The 20,182-nt window shown below is 37.4% G+C and overlaps 1 protein-coding gene across 1 annotated transcript; it reads left to right on the top strand.

The window, feature by feature from the left end:
- The first annotated feature begins 3,162 nt into the window (after positions 1-3,162).
- LOC128998968 (uncharacterized protein F54H12.2-like) lies at positions 3,163-4,098 on the top strand. Its single transcript, XM_054425325.1, has one exon. It carries the CDS (start codon positions 3,163-3,165, stop codon positions 4,096-4,098), a length of 936 nt encoding a protein of 311 aa, XP_054281300.1.
- Positions 4,099-20,182: the final 16,084 nt, after the last annotated feature.

Genomic DNA, 20,182 nt, shown 5'->3' with positions numbered 1-20,182 from the left:
CTGATGATGGGGCAAGAGGAGGAGGAGGAGCCACGGTATCAGTTACAGGACGAAGAAGATATTTATTACCAGATCGTTTACAGTCGGCATATGTGAGGCGAGTGGGTCACGCTCCGTATCCACAGAGGCAAGTGGCTGATCACCGTGCAGTGAGAAGAGAGGTGCTTGAAGATTCGATTGTGCAGTCACTCAACAATTGGGAACCGTACGAACCGTAAACAATGGAACAGTTGTATTATAATCCAAACGATCCTGCCTCATATGGCGGCGTAGCTCCGTTAGTACGAGGCGCGAGAGAGAAAAATATTTCCAAACGTAAAATAGTTGATTGGTTACAAACACAAGACACTTATACTTTGCATAAACCAGTCCGTAAACGATTTAAACGCAATCCGTATATGGTGTTTCGACCATATGAACTATGGCAAGCGGATTTAAACGATATGCGAGGATTGAGCAAATACAATGATGGTTTTAACTACTTGCTGTCAGTGATTGATGTGTTTAGTAAGCGTCTTTATGTTAGGCCGTTAAAGAAGAAGGAAGGTGCTGATGTGGCTACCGCTTTTGAGGATATTTTCAAGGAAGCTATAAAAACACCAACGTGCTTACAAACCGACAAAGGGAGTGAATTCACAGGAGGAAAGACCGTACGATTGTTTCAAAAATATAAAATAAAATATGTCACCACACAAAATCCAGACATCAAAGGCAGCGTGATCGAAAGAGTAAATCGGACTTTGAAGACTCGTATGTGGCGATACTTGACTCATAAAAACACTTATCGTTATATCAATGTGTTGGAAAAACTGGTGAATGCGTACAACAACAGTGTGCACAGGAGTTTGGGCAATAGATTACGTCCTGTAGATGTGGACGGTGGTGACAAACATGTCATCTACAATGTATTAAAACATATGTTTAAAAAGATACCACGACGAGTGAAACCAAAACTAAAAGTAGGCGATACAGTTCGAATAGCCAGGGAGAAAGGGAGATTTAGCAAAGGTTATGAGACAAACTGGAGTAAAGAAGTGTTTTCCATACATCGAGTGAATTTGTTTATGCCGCTACCTTTGTACACACTTACCGATCTCAATGGTGAAGAATTGAATGGACAGTTTTATGAAGAGGAAATACAAAAAGTCACATTACCCGGCAATCACTTGTTTAAGATTGATAAAATAATAGAGACCAAAGGCCGAGGACACAGTAAGCAATACCTAGTGAAGTGGGAAGGTTACGGAGACGAGTTTAACTCTTGGGTAGCTGCGCACGATATACAACATGTCTAACATCAGTCAATTTTTCATGACATTGCCCAGCAATAGTTCTATGAAATATTTCCCACAAAATACAGTGACCAGTTATACCACACACTTGTCCAAACACATCCAATTAGACGGCAAGTGGGAATTGGCTTTGGTGGACATTCACTATCCTTGTTCATTTGTGGTGAATGGAAACAATGTTGATGATGAAACAATACGATTTCAGTATGATAGTTTATTAGCAAGATCAACGATCCGTGATACAGAACATTTCGCTATTAAAATAACAGGCGGATACTATAGGAATCTTGATGATCTATTGAATACAATCAACAAACATGAAGACATCCACGATTATATGGAATTTTTATATGACACGGGAATCAACAGAGTTAAACTCAGGATCATGAACGAAAACGTGTCGAATGTGAGTCTGAGTGAAAAACTATCACAGCAGTTGGGTTTTGATTATGATGAGAAAAATATATTAAAACCAAATATTACCGAACTGATTGGTTCTAAAGCGCCAAACCTCGCACTGGGTATTCCAGCACACATTTATGTGTATTGCGACTTAATAGAGCCACAATTTATCGGCGATACTACAGCGCCATTATTGAATATTGTCAACGTCAATATAGACACGTACAAGTACGGATCGTACAATTCAGTGTCATTCACAAGTCCGCACTATGTACCCGTTATGAAATCCACATTTGAAACAGTGGAAATTGACCTGAGGGATCACACAGGGAAAAAACTGCCATTCATGTTTGGAACGTCGTACGTGAAACTTCATTTTAGGAGAGTGCAGCAGCAACAGCAGCAATAATGATAATCAATCTGAATGATCCCTATTTGGCATACTACCGACGGCAACAATTACAACAGACTGGCGGTGCTATTGATCGAGTATTTCACGGTGCACCATATCAGCGAGGACATGGAATCGGTAGTTTTCTGGGCGGTATGATTCGCACCATCGCTCCGCTGATCAAGTCCGGAGCAAAATCGGTAGGACAAGAAGCATTAAGATCCGGTGTTGGATTCCTAACCGATCTGGCAGGTGGTAAAATTACAGATCCAAAAACAGCCGCCAACTTACGACTTAGAGAGTTTACTGGATCGTTGAAACGTAAAGCTGACGAACAGATGGAACGTATGATGCTTGGTGGCGGTGGTGGCATTAGCGCGAAAAGACAACGCGTAACGCGTAAGAGTAACGCGAAACGCGCAACGCGAAAGGCTTCCGCGAAACGCGCAATGCACGGCCGTGGCAGAAAGCCTGTTACACCACAGTCGTTGGCTAAACTTCTTAGAGTGCGGACGTCTGCACCAAGAAGAAGAGGAGTGAAACACAAGAGACTAGTAGGGAGACGACAACAACGACAACGAGGAGGAGTAGAGTCAAGGAAGAAGGGGACTTCGCCGAAGAAGCGTACTTATCGCAGTGAAAATTTAAAGTCGATTGATATTTTTAGTTAGTTAAAGAAGAAGGAGTAAAATGTCGTTTCTACATCAAAAATCATGTGAGTGTGTCAAGACCGAGCTGGATTTATTCTCCTTACCACCTACGCAGACGAGTATTGAAAGCGGCAAATGGGTCCAGTACAAACCAATATCCACATTGACCGATGATGCGCCAATAGAGTTTGTAGTTCCGGGCAATGGTGATGAATATACTGACCTTTCACAAACAATGATACAATTGACTGCGTCTATTGTTAAATCTAATGGAACTGCGGTCACTACTGACGAAGAGGCGAAAACAGTTGGGCCGGTCAACAACTGGTTACACTCACTATTTAGTCAAGTGGATATGTTTATGAATCAAAAACTTGTTACGCCCCAAAACAACACATATGCATATCGAGCTTACGTTGAAACGCTAATGAACTATGGATACGATGCTAGAAAATCACATCTAACATGCAGTCTTTGGTACACGGATGATGGTATTGACATGAACGATTGCGCGGAAGAAAATGAAGGACTCAAAGCGAGACGGGAGCTAACTAATAAAAGCCGTGAGATTGATATGCTCGGACATTTGCATGTGGATATTTGCAATCAGAATAAGTTCATGCTAAATGGCGTAGAGTTGAGATTTAAATTTATTCGATCAAAAGATGCGTTCTCCATTATGGCCAGCGCTGGTGAATTCAAGGTACATATTGTCGATATTAGTCTCTGGATTCGAAGATGCAAAATAAGTCCCACCGCACTGTTGGCGCACAGTAAAACACTCCAGACTGGTACGGCAAAATATCCAATCACACGAGTGGAGCTGAAAACATTCACACTACCCTCTGGAATACGTAACAAGACTTTGGACAATATGTTTCTCGGCCAAGTGCCGAAACGCATCATAGTGGGAATGGTTACGAATGCCGCATACAATGGAGATTTTAAAAAGAATCCCTACAACTTCGAACATTTTAAAACAAACTTCTTTTGTCTATATGTTGACGGAGAACAAGTTCCATCAAAACCATTACAGCCCCACTTTGAAAAATCAAAGGATAAATATGTTATGGCATATCATTCGATGTTCTCCGGTTCTGGTGTACATTTTAGCGATGCCGGCACCGTTATCAGTAGGGAAGACTTTGGACAAGGATACTGTCTGATGGCATTCGACCTAACTCCAGACTTATCTGCAAGTGACACAACACATTGGAATCTGGTGCGTAACGGTAGTGTTCGAATGGAACTCGGATTCGACGACGCGCTTCCTGAAACTGTCAACTGTTTGGTTTATGCCGAGTTTGACAATGTCATCGAGATTGATCGACAACGCAATGTAATTGTGGACTTTGGCGGTTAATCGATCAGTCTTCTATAAACATTCGTTTGAGATGGACCGTTTACGCAGAGCATTCAAGAAATTGAATATATCATCACCCATCATTGTGGACATTCAATGTTTCAAGGACAACCAAAATGAATATACACTGAAGGAAGTTTGCGTCTTGGAAGCTGACACCGGCGTTCTACTTATGCATCATATTGCTAAACCACCTTACGATCGATCAGAGTTGTCAGATGAAAAATTGCGGGAAAGCTACTGGCTCACAAAACACTGCCACGGACTACGATGGGAGTTCGGTGATATTCCGTACTATGAACTTTTTAACAAATTGACTGATTGTATATCAAGAAGACCGACGGTTTACGTCAAGGGATTTGAGAAGAAAGAATATTTAAAGCGTCATCATGTGATGGACTTTGTTACTACCAACGTAATCGATATTGGTGCAATTGGTTGCGAATCAATCACTTCAATCAATAATTTAATGTCAACAAACGTTTTGCGATGTCGCAATCACAAGTCTATAAACAGTCGATGTGCGCTCACCAACTGTGTTGCAATACGTGGGTGGTTACATCTGACAACAAATTTGGATGAATGTGTGGATACCAGTGGAGATGCGAGATCCTACTACTGCTCTTGTTTCAGCACATCTACTAGTACAACTACTACTGCTGCTGCCGCTGCCTCTGCCGCTACTATTGGTTATGATACTGTAGAATGAACACAGTGCAGATAGAAAGGCATCTATCCAAACTACCTGTGAGCAATGTGGGAGTTTACGCTGCTGACCGAATCCCACAACACATCTCTCCATCCACCGCCATGATTGTCAACACTGATCCGCACAACGAAGGGGGTACACATTGGGTTTCATTCTATTTGAATAGAAATGGAATAATTGAATACTTTGACAGCTATGGCCAGCCACCATACTTACCGACCTACCAGGGATTCCTGAAACGTAACGCCAAGTGTCGCTACATCTACAATGATCACCGCCTCCAAAGTGACGACTCTTCTGTCTGCGCTCACTACTGTCTGGTGTACCTGTATCTTCGTACCACTCACCACAATATGAAGATGGTGGACTTTGTTCACCTTTTTGACAACACATCGACTGCTCAAAATGATGCAATCATAAAAAAAGTCTTTACTCAATTGTACTTAAACAAAAAATGATTTGCAAAAGTAACAATATTCTTTTAAAATGAAGAATATATCCCTCTGTACTGAGAGTGTATGATTTATTTCAAATAAAAAGCTTTCAATTATAAAATCAGTCTTTCATAATTTTTACTTACCTATACCTATATTTTTAAGTTACCTTATTATTTTTACAAGTGAAAAATTACAAGTTTAGTTTTATTCAAAAGAGGTTGATGGGATAAAAATATAACGCACAAGTCATACAAAATGTGTCTGGTTTATTAACAGAAACAAACAAAAGAAAACAAACAAAGACTAGAATCATAACTAAAATATTCAATCAATTAATCAATCAACTTTATTCAGAAATATAAACATTATATACATTACTTACGGCAAATATTCTGAGATTATGTTTCTGCAAAGAATAGTTTGAGTTCAGGGACCAAGTCGTAAACTTTAAATGAAAATATTATACAACAAAAATTTAAATGATATCACTTTTACATTGAGTTGTAACATAAATCTGAATGCTATTAACTATATTATTATAATATGAAAATCTTTAAAGTGTCTATTCACTGTTTATTGTTTTATCACACACATAAACGCCCTATAACCATCACACTCATGCGACTCGTTACCTATACAATTTAATTTTCGTCCAACTCCATCGGAGCTGGTAAAAATGGTGCTGCGGGTAATGGTGGTGCTCTGGGGGGTATAGCATAATGCCCCCATGGTAGTGTAGAAATTCCATCCTCTGGCATGACGTATCGCTTATCGTCAAACGGTGCCAGAGATCGTTTCCTCACCACGACTGTGTACATAATATGATGCCTACTTTGGAAGCGCTGATTGTCTGTGCTCTTACAAGTTTTGTTATAGAGACAGTCCAAGTAGTCATCAACAGTCAATTTATTTTTAACAACATCGCGATTAACACCCTTTGCCCTCTTGACAGGTGGTGGCGCACCAATATCGTCAATATCATCTCCGTTACCTACAGAGCAAGAACTCTTACCGAAAACAAAACAATATAGTTTAGCCATCAACCCTATGAACATATTGATAGTGACTCCTCCTGCTTCGTCCTTAAACTTTCCCAGGACTCTTGCGTTGCTTCCGTCATAGCAGATGTGATTGTTGGGGTAGTTGCTAGTGTCAAAGTCATCGAGGTGTTGTATCATGTCGCGGTAGACGTTTCTGGTACGGATAGCATAAATAATCCCATCAGTGTCAATATACGTCATCCGTATTCTATTTAATCCGTATCGTTCTACCATGTCGTAGTGGAAACCGTACATCCATCGTTTACTATGGTCCAGAATACACATTCCTGCATATACTGGCTTACTTAATACAATTCTCACTTTCCCCATTTGAAGCAGGGCCAGGTTCTCGTTATACCAAACTCTGTCATTGAAATTTGCCTTGGCCACATACTTTGTGTAAATTTTGTGGGAGGCTGCTAGTTTGAGGTTTTGATGTTTCCTCACATTCTGCAGACTCATGCCGTAGACAGCGTTTACCATCAGCTTAAACATTTCAACTTCAAATTTATTGCTGGCACGCTGTCTGAGTTCAGTATTCAATGTCACGTACGGTTTTAACCACGGTGACTGTTTGAATCGGAGTGCTCTGTGGATATGACAAAGACGTAGTCCATTTTCCATAGCTTGTTGGAGGTAACGATAATGGATCACATATTCTTCCTTATCCGTTAGTGTGGCCATAAGTTTATTGGATCTTCCCGCACCGCTGTTGGTGATGTCATCCGATGAATATGGTAATTGATAAATTGGTGCCTTTCGCACCTCGGGACAGAATGGTAAGTCACGGTGCTTATCATGAATAGCATGATCCCTCGGGTACTCCAGATCCACTTCCAGTACATAACCATACTCACCATCCGATGGAATTTCTGCAATGTTCAAGTCATCGCATTCCGCACGTGATAGCCACTCAAACTTTGCGTAAGGTAATGGCTGAGACATTGCCCATCCATACAAGTTATTGGCGTCATAGTACATTAAAAATGTATCATCATCATTCTCTTCATTATCTGCTTCACTTGTTGATGCGCACTGACCGTTTCGATCACCAATTTTACTTTCCATCCTGGTAAACTTGTTGTTTGCGGTGACGTGTCTAGTGACGCATTGGGTGAGTCCACCTCGAATACCCTTTTCAAAAAATAAATACTGATCTACATCTTGAAGGGTATCAAGTATCACGCCGGTCTTGAACAACATGACATCCCACGCGTATGAAGGTAATGTTAAATAATGTGCTGGGTCCAAGCCGTAGTGTGTTAGACACATCTCCCTGAACCCCTCGAACACATCTGCCAACAGTAGTACGTCTGTTTGTAGGTAGATGTCAGCATATTGTCCGAGGGTTGTGCAGTTGAACTTGGACCAGACACGCTGAGCGTGCGCGTAATCATCATCTGTCACATTATTCCCAAAAACCTGCTTTGGTGGTAGGACTTCTTCGTTCAGTACATCCTGGGATGTAATGTGCTCATAAGGGAAAATGCCTTTCCTACGTAGCATGTCAAACTCTTCTTGATCCGGGTAGCGAGCTCTTGTTATGCTCATTTTATCAGCTGGAAGAATTGATGCCAATATTGCTAGTGATTTTGACATCAGTCGGTATGAATCGACAAACTGTAGTTTGATGCTTTTCCTCCGACCTGCTCCCGGATGTTTGAATCGCTTAGAAAAGGTAATGTATTTTTCCTCGGTGTTGGCGAGCACATCAATATCACCTTTATCCACTGCGAGCTCTCTGACAATAAAGTGTGCATCATAGTTGGATAGGTTATGCAGGTACATGTTCACTTGTTCTTGTTCCTTGTACCGGAGGTTACAAAACCGATGTGCCGCTCCTCGGAACCTGTACGGTGGTGAATGTTGATGATCCCTCACCTTATTGTCTTCATCAGCAGGACCAAACTCTTTTTTGCAGATATGACATACTGTAGACTGTTGATATATTATCTCCTCTTGTGGTGTTAACTGTGGGGGATCATTTGGTATCCGATGTCCATAGAGGATGTCACCAATCTTCCGCACGTCATCCCGTACAGAGTTGATGAAGTGATTAGCGGTGTCTTCACCTCGGTATAGTCGCAGCTTGGAGAACGTAGTGCAGGCTGGGTCGTCATCATCTGCGTCACCATCGTTGACATCCCTCTGGTCGTCATGAATGTAATAAGCATATGCGTACGGTGTATGGATATTCCTGACATTATTAGGTGCATTTGCATTTTGCTGACCTCCCCCTACTATTCTATTACCTGCTGGGTCCCAAGCAGGCGGCGCTATAGTCGGTGTAGGTTCGATAGGTTGGTCAGCTTTGTGTGGTACAAGTGCGCACTCAAAGTCTGCGTATATCGTAAAACGACTACGCTGAGTTCGCTCATAATTTTTAAATTTAATTTCTTTTTCTTCTGCAAGGTCAGTTCTCAGTGGTGCGTGTTTTGAACAGTAGCGTTTATGTTCTTCTAATCGCTCCGCCCCTCTGAGCCCTAATTTAGTCGGTTGGTTGTCAAAATATGCAAAGCAGCGTTTACATATAAAAATCACTCGTTTACGACGAGTCAACTGACTAGTTACCAACCGCTCAAAATCCTTAATAAATGCAAAATGCGTTGTTCTTTGATTTGTCAGAAATAGTAAATCAAAGTGATTAACCAATTCTTGGTCGACGACACGGAGTGGATATACAAATGTTTTGTCTTCAATCCTACCATTGGTCTTATTCTTCTTCTTCTTACTGTCCAAACCGTACACATTTACGCTAACGCCGGGGTTGTTGCGCTCAAACGTGCGGATCTGATCTAATTTTGTTGGAAATTCAATATTATAAAAATTTAAATTTGCTTTTGCACGAACCTCCGCAGTGAACATATTTGGACGAAGTTGTTCGCGGGAAGGATTGTCTATAAATTTGGATAAAATGGCATATTCAAAACACCTTTCGTCCGCATCGTTTAGCACATTAAGTACAGCTTGTTTCGCGGCTATTTCCTGTGGCAGAGGGATGTAGGAGCTACCTCTGAGAGGATTATAAACATTAACTCTCACTTCCATAGTCATAACCCTAACAAAGCTCCATCCCGAGCCTCGTAGCTCGCATGTCTCCTTTTCCAACAGAAGTTTTAGAATAAACTCCCTACATATTTCATCAACATCTGATGTTTGGAGCAGCACTACGTTGCAAGTTTTAAATACTCGCCTACACGTTTCACCGTGAATATTAACAAATTCACATTCAATCCAGAGATTTACCTTAAGGGCATGAATGATGGCTAACAAATTGCGCATGAGTGTGATTACCTGATCACGCACATTGTTGAGGAACTCTTGAAGTGTGATGGTTTCATCCACAGGTTCGATCAGACGGTATGTCTTTAACCGCCCGCGGAATGCAGTCTCGACTTCTGCGAAGCCCTCTGGTGCCAGGTCGGATGAAATGATTGGCGCTTCATCGTCATCTTCTCCTCCGGATGACGACGTTGACGTGGCTGGGGAAGGTGGAGGTTGTTGTCCACCAAAGCCTGGTAGTGCTGAGGTGAGCTTGACTGGATGACAGCGGCGATATCGGGTATGACGTTGTAGATTATCTTTCCTCGAGAACGTCTTCCCACACGTCTCGCACACGAATAGTCCTGAAAAAACATTAGTACATTTTATTACATTTTATTACATCATATTACACAGACGGATAAATATAAATGATTATTTTACATGTTTTTTTTTGCCTAATTTCATTTACTGTTTCAGAATCATATTTAGATATATTATATTAATGATATATATTAGTAATCTTTATTTCACTTGGGTTTTAGGTATAAAAATATAGTTAGTAGAGTTTAGGATTTTTAAATATTTTTAATGGATATAATTTAGTTTGTTTTAAGAAACAAAATATATAAGTACAACAACTAAAAGTAGTTTGTTCGTTTATTTTTGGAATAATGTAATTACCTGTTAGTAAATATCAAAGATAAGAATAGTAAACCAAAGAAGAACAATACATACCTGCTGGACGGATCTCCTCACGTTGAACTGTTGGTTGTAGTGGTGTTGTATATGGGGCTGATGATGGTCCTGGTATGGGTTCAGGCAATGGCTCTACTCTAGGCGCAGGTAGTGGGCATGCTACTGCCGGCGTTGGTGCGTGAACCGTGCGTTGGTGACGTAAGAGGTTTCTCCGCCGATTGAATGCACGTCCGCAGTCGGGACAATTATGCAAATCGTTGACGTTGCTATGAACTGTCCTGACGTGCTCAACAGCATGTTTTTTCAGCCTGAAGCTGCTGCCGCAAATGGCGCACACGTATGGTCGTTCTAGGACATTCTCCATAATCTGAATCATCGAAATGTGATTAGTGTACTGACTAAATAATCTATTTCCCACTACTATTGCGCACAAATATTTTTCTGTTAGTACAACAGATAATTTTAATATGAGATGGAATATCTGTTTGTACACTACTAATACACCGAATGTAAATAAAAATCATTTAAATATAACAACCACTTTAAATACTAAATTTTATACGTAGTATGATAGCTGGAGATGTGTGTTACCCTACTACTAATGCGCAAATATATAAATGTAATAATCACTTTGAGTACTATCTTTGATAATTATAATACGTGATAAAATGTCTGTTTCCACACTACTAATGTACAAAATGTAAATGTACAATCACTTTCAATAACATATTTTAAATATTTAATGTGACGGGTGGGAATGTGTCATTTCCCACTACTAATGCATGAAATTTAAATGTAGTAATCACTTTAAATTCTATCTTTGATAATTAGTTGTATGAATTACTATTGTTTCCCACTACTACTTCACAAAACTAAAATGATTATTTTTATAAATATAATAATAAAATGCTTACATCTATCAATACTATTAAACGTAGTTTGAAATGTGATATTTAATAATCTTAGTTCACTTCTAATAATGGTTCACACTTATAATGAAAAGAAAAATTGTTATTTAATAATAAAATACTTACAATTATTATTGTGATGATCCAATGATGACACAAATCGCGAACTCGTGATGGATAAATTACTCGATTTAATAGAGTCACGAATACGTCTAATCACTGTGGTAGCTGGGAGCAGACTGGATAGAGATTGACGGGGGAGCGTGAGACGAGCGACTTGTTGCTATGCGGAGAACAAAACTGGTCTCTGATTGGTCAAAATAAGCTAACATCCTATTGGTGGTAAATAAGTGTGCGCTATGTTGAGAACAAAGAATACAAGGGAGGAGCGGGGGGCCGCTTGGAGCGCAGGTGTTGGGGAGCAGCTGCGGCTGACAGTGAGTGATGGTGTAGGGAGGGTTGGCTTGGAGACCTCCCACGATGCGTAGGGTGGTTCCAGACAACAAAGGATGACCTTGAACCTGCCCGAGGGTGGTAGGGGTTAGCGACGGGGCTGGGTGGGGGTGGCGCCGGGGGTGGGGCGGCGTCGGGGGTGGCGTCGGGGTGGGGGTGGGGCGGTGTCGGGGGCGGGGGCGGCGTCGTGTGACGTCAGCCGCTCACTGCCGCTCAAGCCGCTCACTCCCGCCGGAGCCGCTAAATTCCTCTACTAACTTTTGATAAAAAAGAAAAATGTTGGGATGCCAAAAAACAATTTATAAGGAATCTACCAGAGGGAGAACATTCGGATGATATTTGTCTAATGTCACAAGCTATGCATTACGATGGATCAAAATTTGTATATGGAGAAAAAATTTTTAATTTGATGGAATATAATCCTGATTTATTAGTTGCTGACCCCACATCTTTGAGTGGATTTAAGTATATAGATAATAGACCATATATACCAGAAAACTATGTATTTAAAAGAATGGAAGATAATCTATTGATTGGGGCTAATGGTGATGTATTTAGAGTTACAGGAAAGGATGATGTTATAAAAAATGAATGAAATTGCATACGAACTTCATAAGCCTGCAAGAAAGAATTTCATTAGAAGGTCTTTTAAAGTATTGGGTATAAACGAAACCATACAAATAGATTTAATTGATATGCAAAACTATGCTAGAGAGAATTCTGGCAATAAATATATTTTAACTTTAATAGATACATTTTCTAAAAAAGCTTATGCTGCTCCACTAAAGAATAAGACAGGGTTGGTGGTTACAGAAGCCATTAAAACCATTCTACCAAAGGGGGTTAAAAACATTCAATCCGACAATGGAAAAGAATTTTTTAATCAATATTTTAGCAAACTAATGAAAAAATTAAATATTAATCACTATCACACATTTTCTACAACTAAGGCTGCAATTGTGGAGAGGTTTCAGAGAACTTTAAAGAATTGGTTATATAGAGAATTTAGTGCTCAGGGGAGTTATAAATGGTTGGATTTACTTCCAAAGTTAATTCGAAAATATAATAATAAAGTGCATAGATCTATAGGTATGAAGCCTAACCAAGTGAATATTAAGAACAGTAAATATGTGCATGAGAGGTTGCATGAAAGGACTTCTAAAGTAGTGCAAGTTAAAAAGCCAAGATATAAGGTAGGTGATAGCGTGAGAATTTCCAAATATAAACATGTGTTTAGTAAAGGATATACCCCAAATTGGACAGGGGAACTATTTACAATAGTAGAAGTTAAGAATACAAAGCCTGTGACTTATATCTTGAAAGATGAAAATGGTAATATAATCAGAGGAGGCTTCTATACAGAGGAGTTGTTAAAGACCAAATATAAAGACATGTATTTAGTAGAAAAGGTAATTAGGAGAAAAGGTGATTTATTGTATGTCAAATGGCTTGGGTTCCCAAGTAGCCAGAATTCATGGATTTCCACTAAGGATACCATTTCACAGCCCCACCACTAGAGGCAAGAAGCAGGAGCCCGGAGCGTGCCCACGCCATGAGCCGAGTTCGTGTGCAAACCACGCACATACATGATTTTGAAATAGAAATATAATATATCAACTGGAAAGGGGAATGATAGATGTACTAGCAATTGTGCATGGGGCAGAGGGGAGTGGTGAGGGGGTGAGGGGTGAGGGGGGGAGGAGTTGGACCAAAAACCTCGCACCACAAAAAACGGCACCGACAAACTATATTACTATACATATACACATACATGGGTCAATAAATGATTTTTTTTTATTTTTGCTTAATATCGAATATATTTATGGGGAATAACTAAGAAATAAGGTTTGACAATTTTTATAGGGATTTGCAGGCAAAGATCAGGATTTTAGATTTGGTGGCCAAAAATAATCCCCATAAGAATAACATGGGAAAAACGTGTCTAAAGTGGGGTAAAACCGGTAGTTCTCCACTACTTGCCAGACTCATTTTAATGACAAAACAAGCTTTTATGTTGGTACCCCTTTTTCTTTACTTCATTTCCGATCAGCTGATATGCATTGTTGCATAGTTATCCATGAGGTTTAGAATACTGTAATTGGGAAATGATTGTAAATAAAACACAACATTGTGTTTCCCCAAGATCAAAGAGGTAAAAGTTAAAACTAAATTATTGGTTTCATGCCAAGAAAGGTTTCAAAACATGTTTCCATGTGTGATTCCCCTACCTTATAAATAAACTATTATTGACATTGAATAAATTTAAGGAACCGGATCCGTAGCAAAAAAATAACTCTTACCTACAATACATACTCTATTTGAGATTGTGAAACACCATGTTAAGTCTGATTTACAATAAACTCACAATAACTCATATATAACTATGCAGCAATGCATATAATCTGATCGGCAATGAAGTAAAGAAAAAGGGATACCAACATCCTGTTACCAACCTGATATCAACAAGCCTGTTTTGTCATTAAAATATGTCTCACAGTAAATTTAATTTGGATTACGTTTAAAAAAACCCCACCCTGTACCAGAGGTTACCCCTGAAAAGCACAGGTAAAGCTACCAGTTATTATCTATCTATCTACTTATATATAATTCAGTTTAAAAAATCTTTGTATAACTAAATATAAAGTTTTACTAGACCGATTTTATTAATGGGTCGTTGGAAAGCTTAATTCGTGTAGATTTGCAAATAATTTTGGTTTTCAAATTTTTGATTTGTAGACAACTTTTGGCTGCCTTCATTAGGTATTTTCAAGAAATGCATAGTAGTAATTTGTAGGAAATTTTAGTTTCTTTTAACATATCACATTCACTTTGGTCGATTTTTGGACAATTTAAAAGTTATTGGTAAATAAGCTATGCGATTCCGAATTTATAGTTGTTGGAAAATACTGAATTACATATATCTTTGTTAAACATTGTACAACTAAATCTAGACTTCTACTTGACCAATTTTGTTGATCAATGGGTTGTTTGAAAGTCCAATTCGTGTTAATTTGAAAATCATTATGAAAGTTTGATTTTATTAAATATTTGAGGTGAACAATACAACATCAAAAATGCATTAAAAACTGTTTTTTCCAAGTTTCTATTTCCAAGTTTCCATATGTAGCCAACTTTAGGCTACCTTTTGAGTATTTTCATGTAATACATAATAGTAATTATTATGAATTTGTATTCTCTTTCTGAATATCACTCTCCACTTTGGTTGATTTCCTCGCCAATTCAAAGTAATTTGCAACAAGGCTAAGCAACCTCCGAATTTATAATTGATAGAAAATACTGAATAGAAGATATTTGTGTTAAACTCTGTAGAATTAAATATAATGTTCTATTTGACAGATTTTATTAAATAATAGGTCAATGGAAAGCTTCATCAATGTAGATTTGCAAATAATTATGAAAGTTTTTTTTTTTAGCGAATTTCCCTATAGGGAAGTAGCTATTACCGTAGGTGGCACGGTAAGACCTAGACCCGGGACCGATTTACTTTTTCATTTTGATGTCCCCAGAGGCCAAAAACACCATTCGTTCAAATTTTTATATATGTATATATATATATATATATATATATATATATATATATAGACTTATATATATATATATATATACGTCCGTGAACGCGATAACTTGAGTAATTTTTGTCCGATTTTGATGAAATTTGGTTTAAAGGTGTAAAGTGGGATAAACTTGAATGAGTTCGCGAACCAGCACGATCGGACCATGGGAACGGGGCTTTACGGGGGGTTTTATGGGGTAAAAATTGGTTTTTCTCACTTTTGACCCTCAAAACAAAAAATTTCCCGATTTCTCTTTAGACCTTTTTAAAGAGCTTAAAAAAACAAATAATTTAGTATATAAAAGTATTTTTGTTCCATTATTAGTAACGGAGAAAATTAAAAAATTTGTAAATTAAAAATTCCCATGTTATTCTTATGGAGAATATTGTCAAATGTTGTAGTTTGCTTGTTTATGGATATATTTTGATCAAACTTGGCAAATTTATTTATTTTGTACTAAGCTATCAATATTTTATTCAAAAACACACTTTATTAGTTTCCTTGAGGCAGCAAACCTAGGTACTCGTTAAACCTAATGTTATTAAAATATATTTAACTGAAAATCAATTCAGACAAATGGAAATTCGCTTAGTCGGCAGGTTTGCTGCGGCGGGGGTATTTTTATTTATGGGGGTAATGGGATTTGCCAGTATGCATAATCCAATCTTATGAAACTTATGTTGATAATTTAACTGCTGATTGTTGTATTAATATTTCATTAATCTTTCTTTGGTTGCATGTTGTTGTTCACAATTTTCATTTGTGGTTTAAGTGTGTTCCTTTTGTTTTGTGTGTGTTTCTAAAGTTATGTGCTTAATCTGCACCATAAATATTAGTGAGTAAAGGTGTGCAGGGATTTCATAACTGTTATTTTCCTAGAGCCCGTTTGTATTTAACCACAACGGGCTCTGTGGCTAGTGTATGTATAATTGTACAGTGTTAACAGTGAATGGTCACACCACTTTACCTATCTACATGTTTCTAAGTTCTTCACATTAAATAGCCCCATTTATCAATGAATTCTCCTAAAGCCCATTCAAGTACGAGTTTGTTTAGCGTTCTTCCTTATCTTCCACCATAGATCATCCCGCTAGCTGTGAATTTACCGAGAAGATATGATTTAAAGATACCATCAGTTCATGAATTCTGTTATAGCTTTCACATTAGATAATCCGTTTTAATTTTTCTATAGCATCCACCTGCCGGTAAATTTCGTCATTTTTTATATAAAACTTCTAATTTTTTTTACTATCATTCATACTTAGCAATATCAATATGAACTGTGATTAATATAATTTTACAGCCTAATTAGTAAAACTACACGTTTAAAGCAAGACAATTATTTACCTGATTTTAAATCTAAAACAGGTTGTTGATAAATAATTATTGCTCTTTATTCGATTAGTGTAATTGATTCTACTTAACAGTCTCTCTCGTTCTCTCTCCGAGTTTTTTTTTTAGTTTTATATTTCGTTTACAAACAATTATATTTATATCCCATGGATCCCGATTTTCCGCATGATTAAAGACAGCATTCTGGTAGGTAATGAATAATCGGCCAGTTCCAAGCTACATATATTTCCACAAGTAAATACTTCAGTTTACAAAAACAAGAATAATATAGTGGAAGAGACTAATCGTCTGTGTGTGGCAAGGGACGAAGGGAGTGACTCATTGACTGAAACTTTATTTTTAATTCAAATTCAAATATATTCATTCATAATATTACATTGACTTGGCCTCGCTAAGCTTATACAAAACTTGTCGGCGATGTTCAATTGATTTAGTAGTAACAAACAATTTTACGGTATTTTTCATTTCTTGTTTTTTTATGTACAGACATTTATAATTTACAGTTCTAAAGTGGTTTTAGGCAGGCGCTTATTTTAAAACAGAGAACTACAGAGCAAGATTTAACTTTAAATTAATTAAAAGAAATAGAGAAGAAATTGTCTTGTAACCAACGGCATTCCACTTAGATTATTAAGCTTTGTTGTCTTTGGTTCTCTTGTAGTCCATGATTTTATGTTGTATGGCAGTGGAAGAATATGTATTTCGGCCTGATAGAGAAAATACTTTTTCAGGTTGAAAAAGAGAACGAAATAATAAAAGGTATAATAATAATGCAATAATGAATAATGCATTCAGCTGAATAAAAGTGGCTGATCAAGAAAGACGATTGCAATAACTTTACGTTGGACAGCATAAAATATACAAATACACTTTGATTAAGCGGAGCGAGCTCTTATTCGTCGCCTCTCATGCATTTGGTAATACGCAAACTCCTCCTAGACGGCTAAAGCAATCATCAAATTTCGTATGGTGATAAAGACCATATCGGTGAGTGCTAACATCTAATGTTACAAAACTATCTTGGGAATCCGCACAACGGGCCCTCAAAGTTTCAATGTAATCCTTATGGAAACAGTATTAGACACAAAAACAAAGGCATCAGATCAGCTGTTGACTAAAGAAATTATTGTAACTGTTATCAAGGATGTTAGAACAGAAACGGTATGGATCATAAACACAATGACGCCACTAGCTTGAACCAATAATAACATTAACATATATTTTGGTTGGTTTCTGACAGTTAAAGTTGGACCAAGAAAATGTAGTGCTGGGCTGACGTATGTTTAAGGGAGCTGCGTCCGAATGATAGCTTTTCGACCAAGGATTTCCAAAAGAATGTCTGACTAGTGTGCATGTTTCTCGAATTCGAGCAATCGCAAAGTATTACAGGTTTACAGGTTCTATTTCAAAACGAATAACAGTCATATTTACAATGAGTTTAAAAGAGTCAACTCAAAGATTACTGGTGTGTAACTCAGACCATGTTCATCTTCGTTATTGATAAACCTAAAGCGTTCCGGCCGGTTTTCTCCTTCTCAAAATGCCTCGCTGTACAGGCAACACAGGTCATTGATAGAGGGCCAATTGAGAACGAAAAGTCGTTTTGTGGTAGTGTTAGGGCGCATTTTTGTAACCTAATAGTTGAGATTGACCAGGGTCATCTGCTGACTGTGATGAGTTAAGCCTATTACGCGCCACTGTTCTGTAGCTGCGTTCGTTATCACGATTACGCCTCCTGTCTATGTTTCGTTGTCGTCACGTCGGAGGCATTTAAAAAAAAATAATAACAAATACACAAACTATAGCTACACAAAACAACGATAAATGCACAAATTTAAGTTACAATCGTGCTAGCACGATCCGTCATAGCGACACAAAACAACGATAAATACACAAATTTAAGATACAACCATACTAACACGATCCGTCTTGGGGGTTATGTTTACACAAACTCAAATAGTAAATAAATGTACTCAATGCGTTTAATTGAATTTAAAAATAAATAACAGCAATTAAATTATACAGCTGATCAAAATGTAAACATTTATGTTCTTCATAAGGATAACATGGGAACTTTCAAAGCCACTGGGGCAGAGCCCAAGGGACTTTTTCAAAAATGTAAGGCCAGTTTGCAAATCTACGCGACACGCTCTTTCCAATGAGACGTCATTGGATAAAATCGGTTAAGAAATGGCGGAGGAGTTCAACCGACAAAGTTTCATGTAGCGTATTAATTATATAGATGAGGGATGAGCACAAACAAAAGCTTGGTCTAGAGAAAGAAACTAATTGAAGATCAACTCTTAATATCATGTTATAAATATTTTGAGTTTTAACTTGAATGTTCACTTTCTTTGAAATTAAGTGTCCAACAATAAAATTAGTATTGCATGAATTCATGAATAATTGTTTAACCAAATATATTTATCTGATTGGCTGGTTAGTTTCTTTGTTCTGAATTTCTTGGAAATAAAATAATGCTATACCTTTCATTTTTTCCTTTGTATACTTATCATCACATAAAATTTAACTGTTATGCAGTCATCAATAACAAAAATTGTAGAAGTCTTAACACTGTTTGGGTAGAATTTAATCACTACACTTTTTCTGTACCACCCTTTTTGAAAAAAACAAGTAAAATAACATTCCAGAATTTGTATGTTTAAAATATAATAAATACAGGACTCAAAAAATCCATATAATAAACATCTCTTTTTGACACATTTTTCTCTTCACCCTAAATTACCTTGAAAGTTTATCCCTACACCAAATTTTCTTTATCTGAAATTGTAGGTGAAAATGATTTTGAAGGTTGATGGTAAGGGGCAATGGCTATATGATGCATTGATGACTCCGCTCAATGTCGTGGACGCGTCTGCGAACACCACCTAGTTTATATTACGAAGTATTAAACCACTCTTTTAGCAATGGTGAAATATTCGGCCCACAAAAAAATAATAATTCATACAAAATAGGAAATAACACACGTAGGCCTACATAAGTCTACTATGTTATCGTTGTTTATATTTCACTCAAAAGTTGGTGATAATTTGATTACATTTTAATACATCCAACCTATCTTAATTAGGTTTATTCCCTTAAATGCAGTAAGAACTTACATCTATGACTGCATTAGCTTGTTTTTTTAGAATCTAGGCATTGTCGGACTAACCCATATGTTTATTAAAATGCCTGGAGTATGATTTTAATAACTTCCATTTAGCTCAATAATGAATCTACTTATAATGTTTTCAACTATGTAAATATTTATTCTCCATTAAATTTGTTAAAATAGTACACCACCACCAGTCAAACATATTATTCTGTTTTACAACTAAAAAAGGGGGTGGTTTTGTTGCTACTTAATTCCAATTATAGAACACTAACCAAGTAGCTCATCATTATAATTTCTAAAAAATTTGGTTCAGTGTCAACATGTTTGTAAATAATTTTAGTATTTTTTGTCTAGTACAATATGTTGTAAATGTAATTGACGATCAAAGTTACTTTTACTTTTGACTGTGTGTGTGTTTTTGTTTATTTCACCCAGTAATAATTATTAATTCCAGTTAGCTACCTCAGTTTAAGCCATGATACTGTTTATTTTTTATTGTTATGTAAATGTTGTGTGTTAATTTGTTGTTGTTAT

This window comes from Macrosteles quadrilineatus, unplaced genomic scaffold, assembly GCF_028750875.1.
Source record: "Macrosteles quadrilineatus isolate MER2022 unplaced genomic scaffold, UCM_ALF_1.0 Scaffold_7__1_contigs__length_78375512, whole genome shotgun sequence".
NCBI lineage: Eukaryota > Metazoa > Arthropoda > Insecta > Hemiptera > Cicadellidae > Macrosteles > Macrosteles quadrilineatus.
Note: the sequence above shows the minus strand (reverse complement) of the source record. Positions and strands in the feature narration are given on the sequence as shown.

Bases quoted from the DNA above. Each gene is read 5' to 3' on its own strand.
- LOC128998968 (XM_054425325.1), top strand. From the start codon at position 3,163: ATGAACTATGGATACGATGCTAGAAAATCACATCTAACATGCAGTCTT.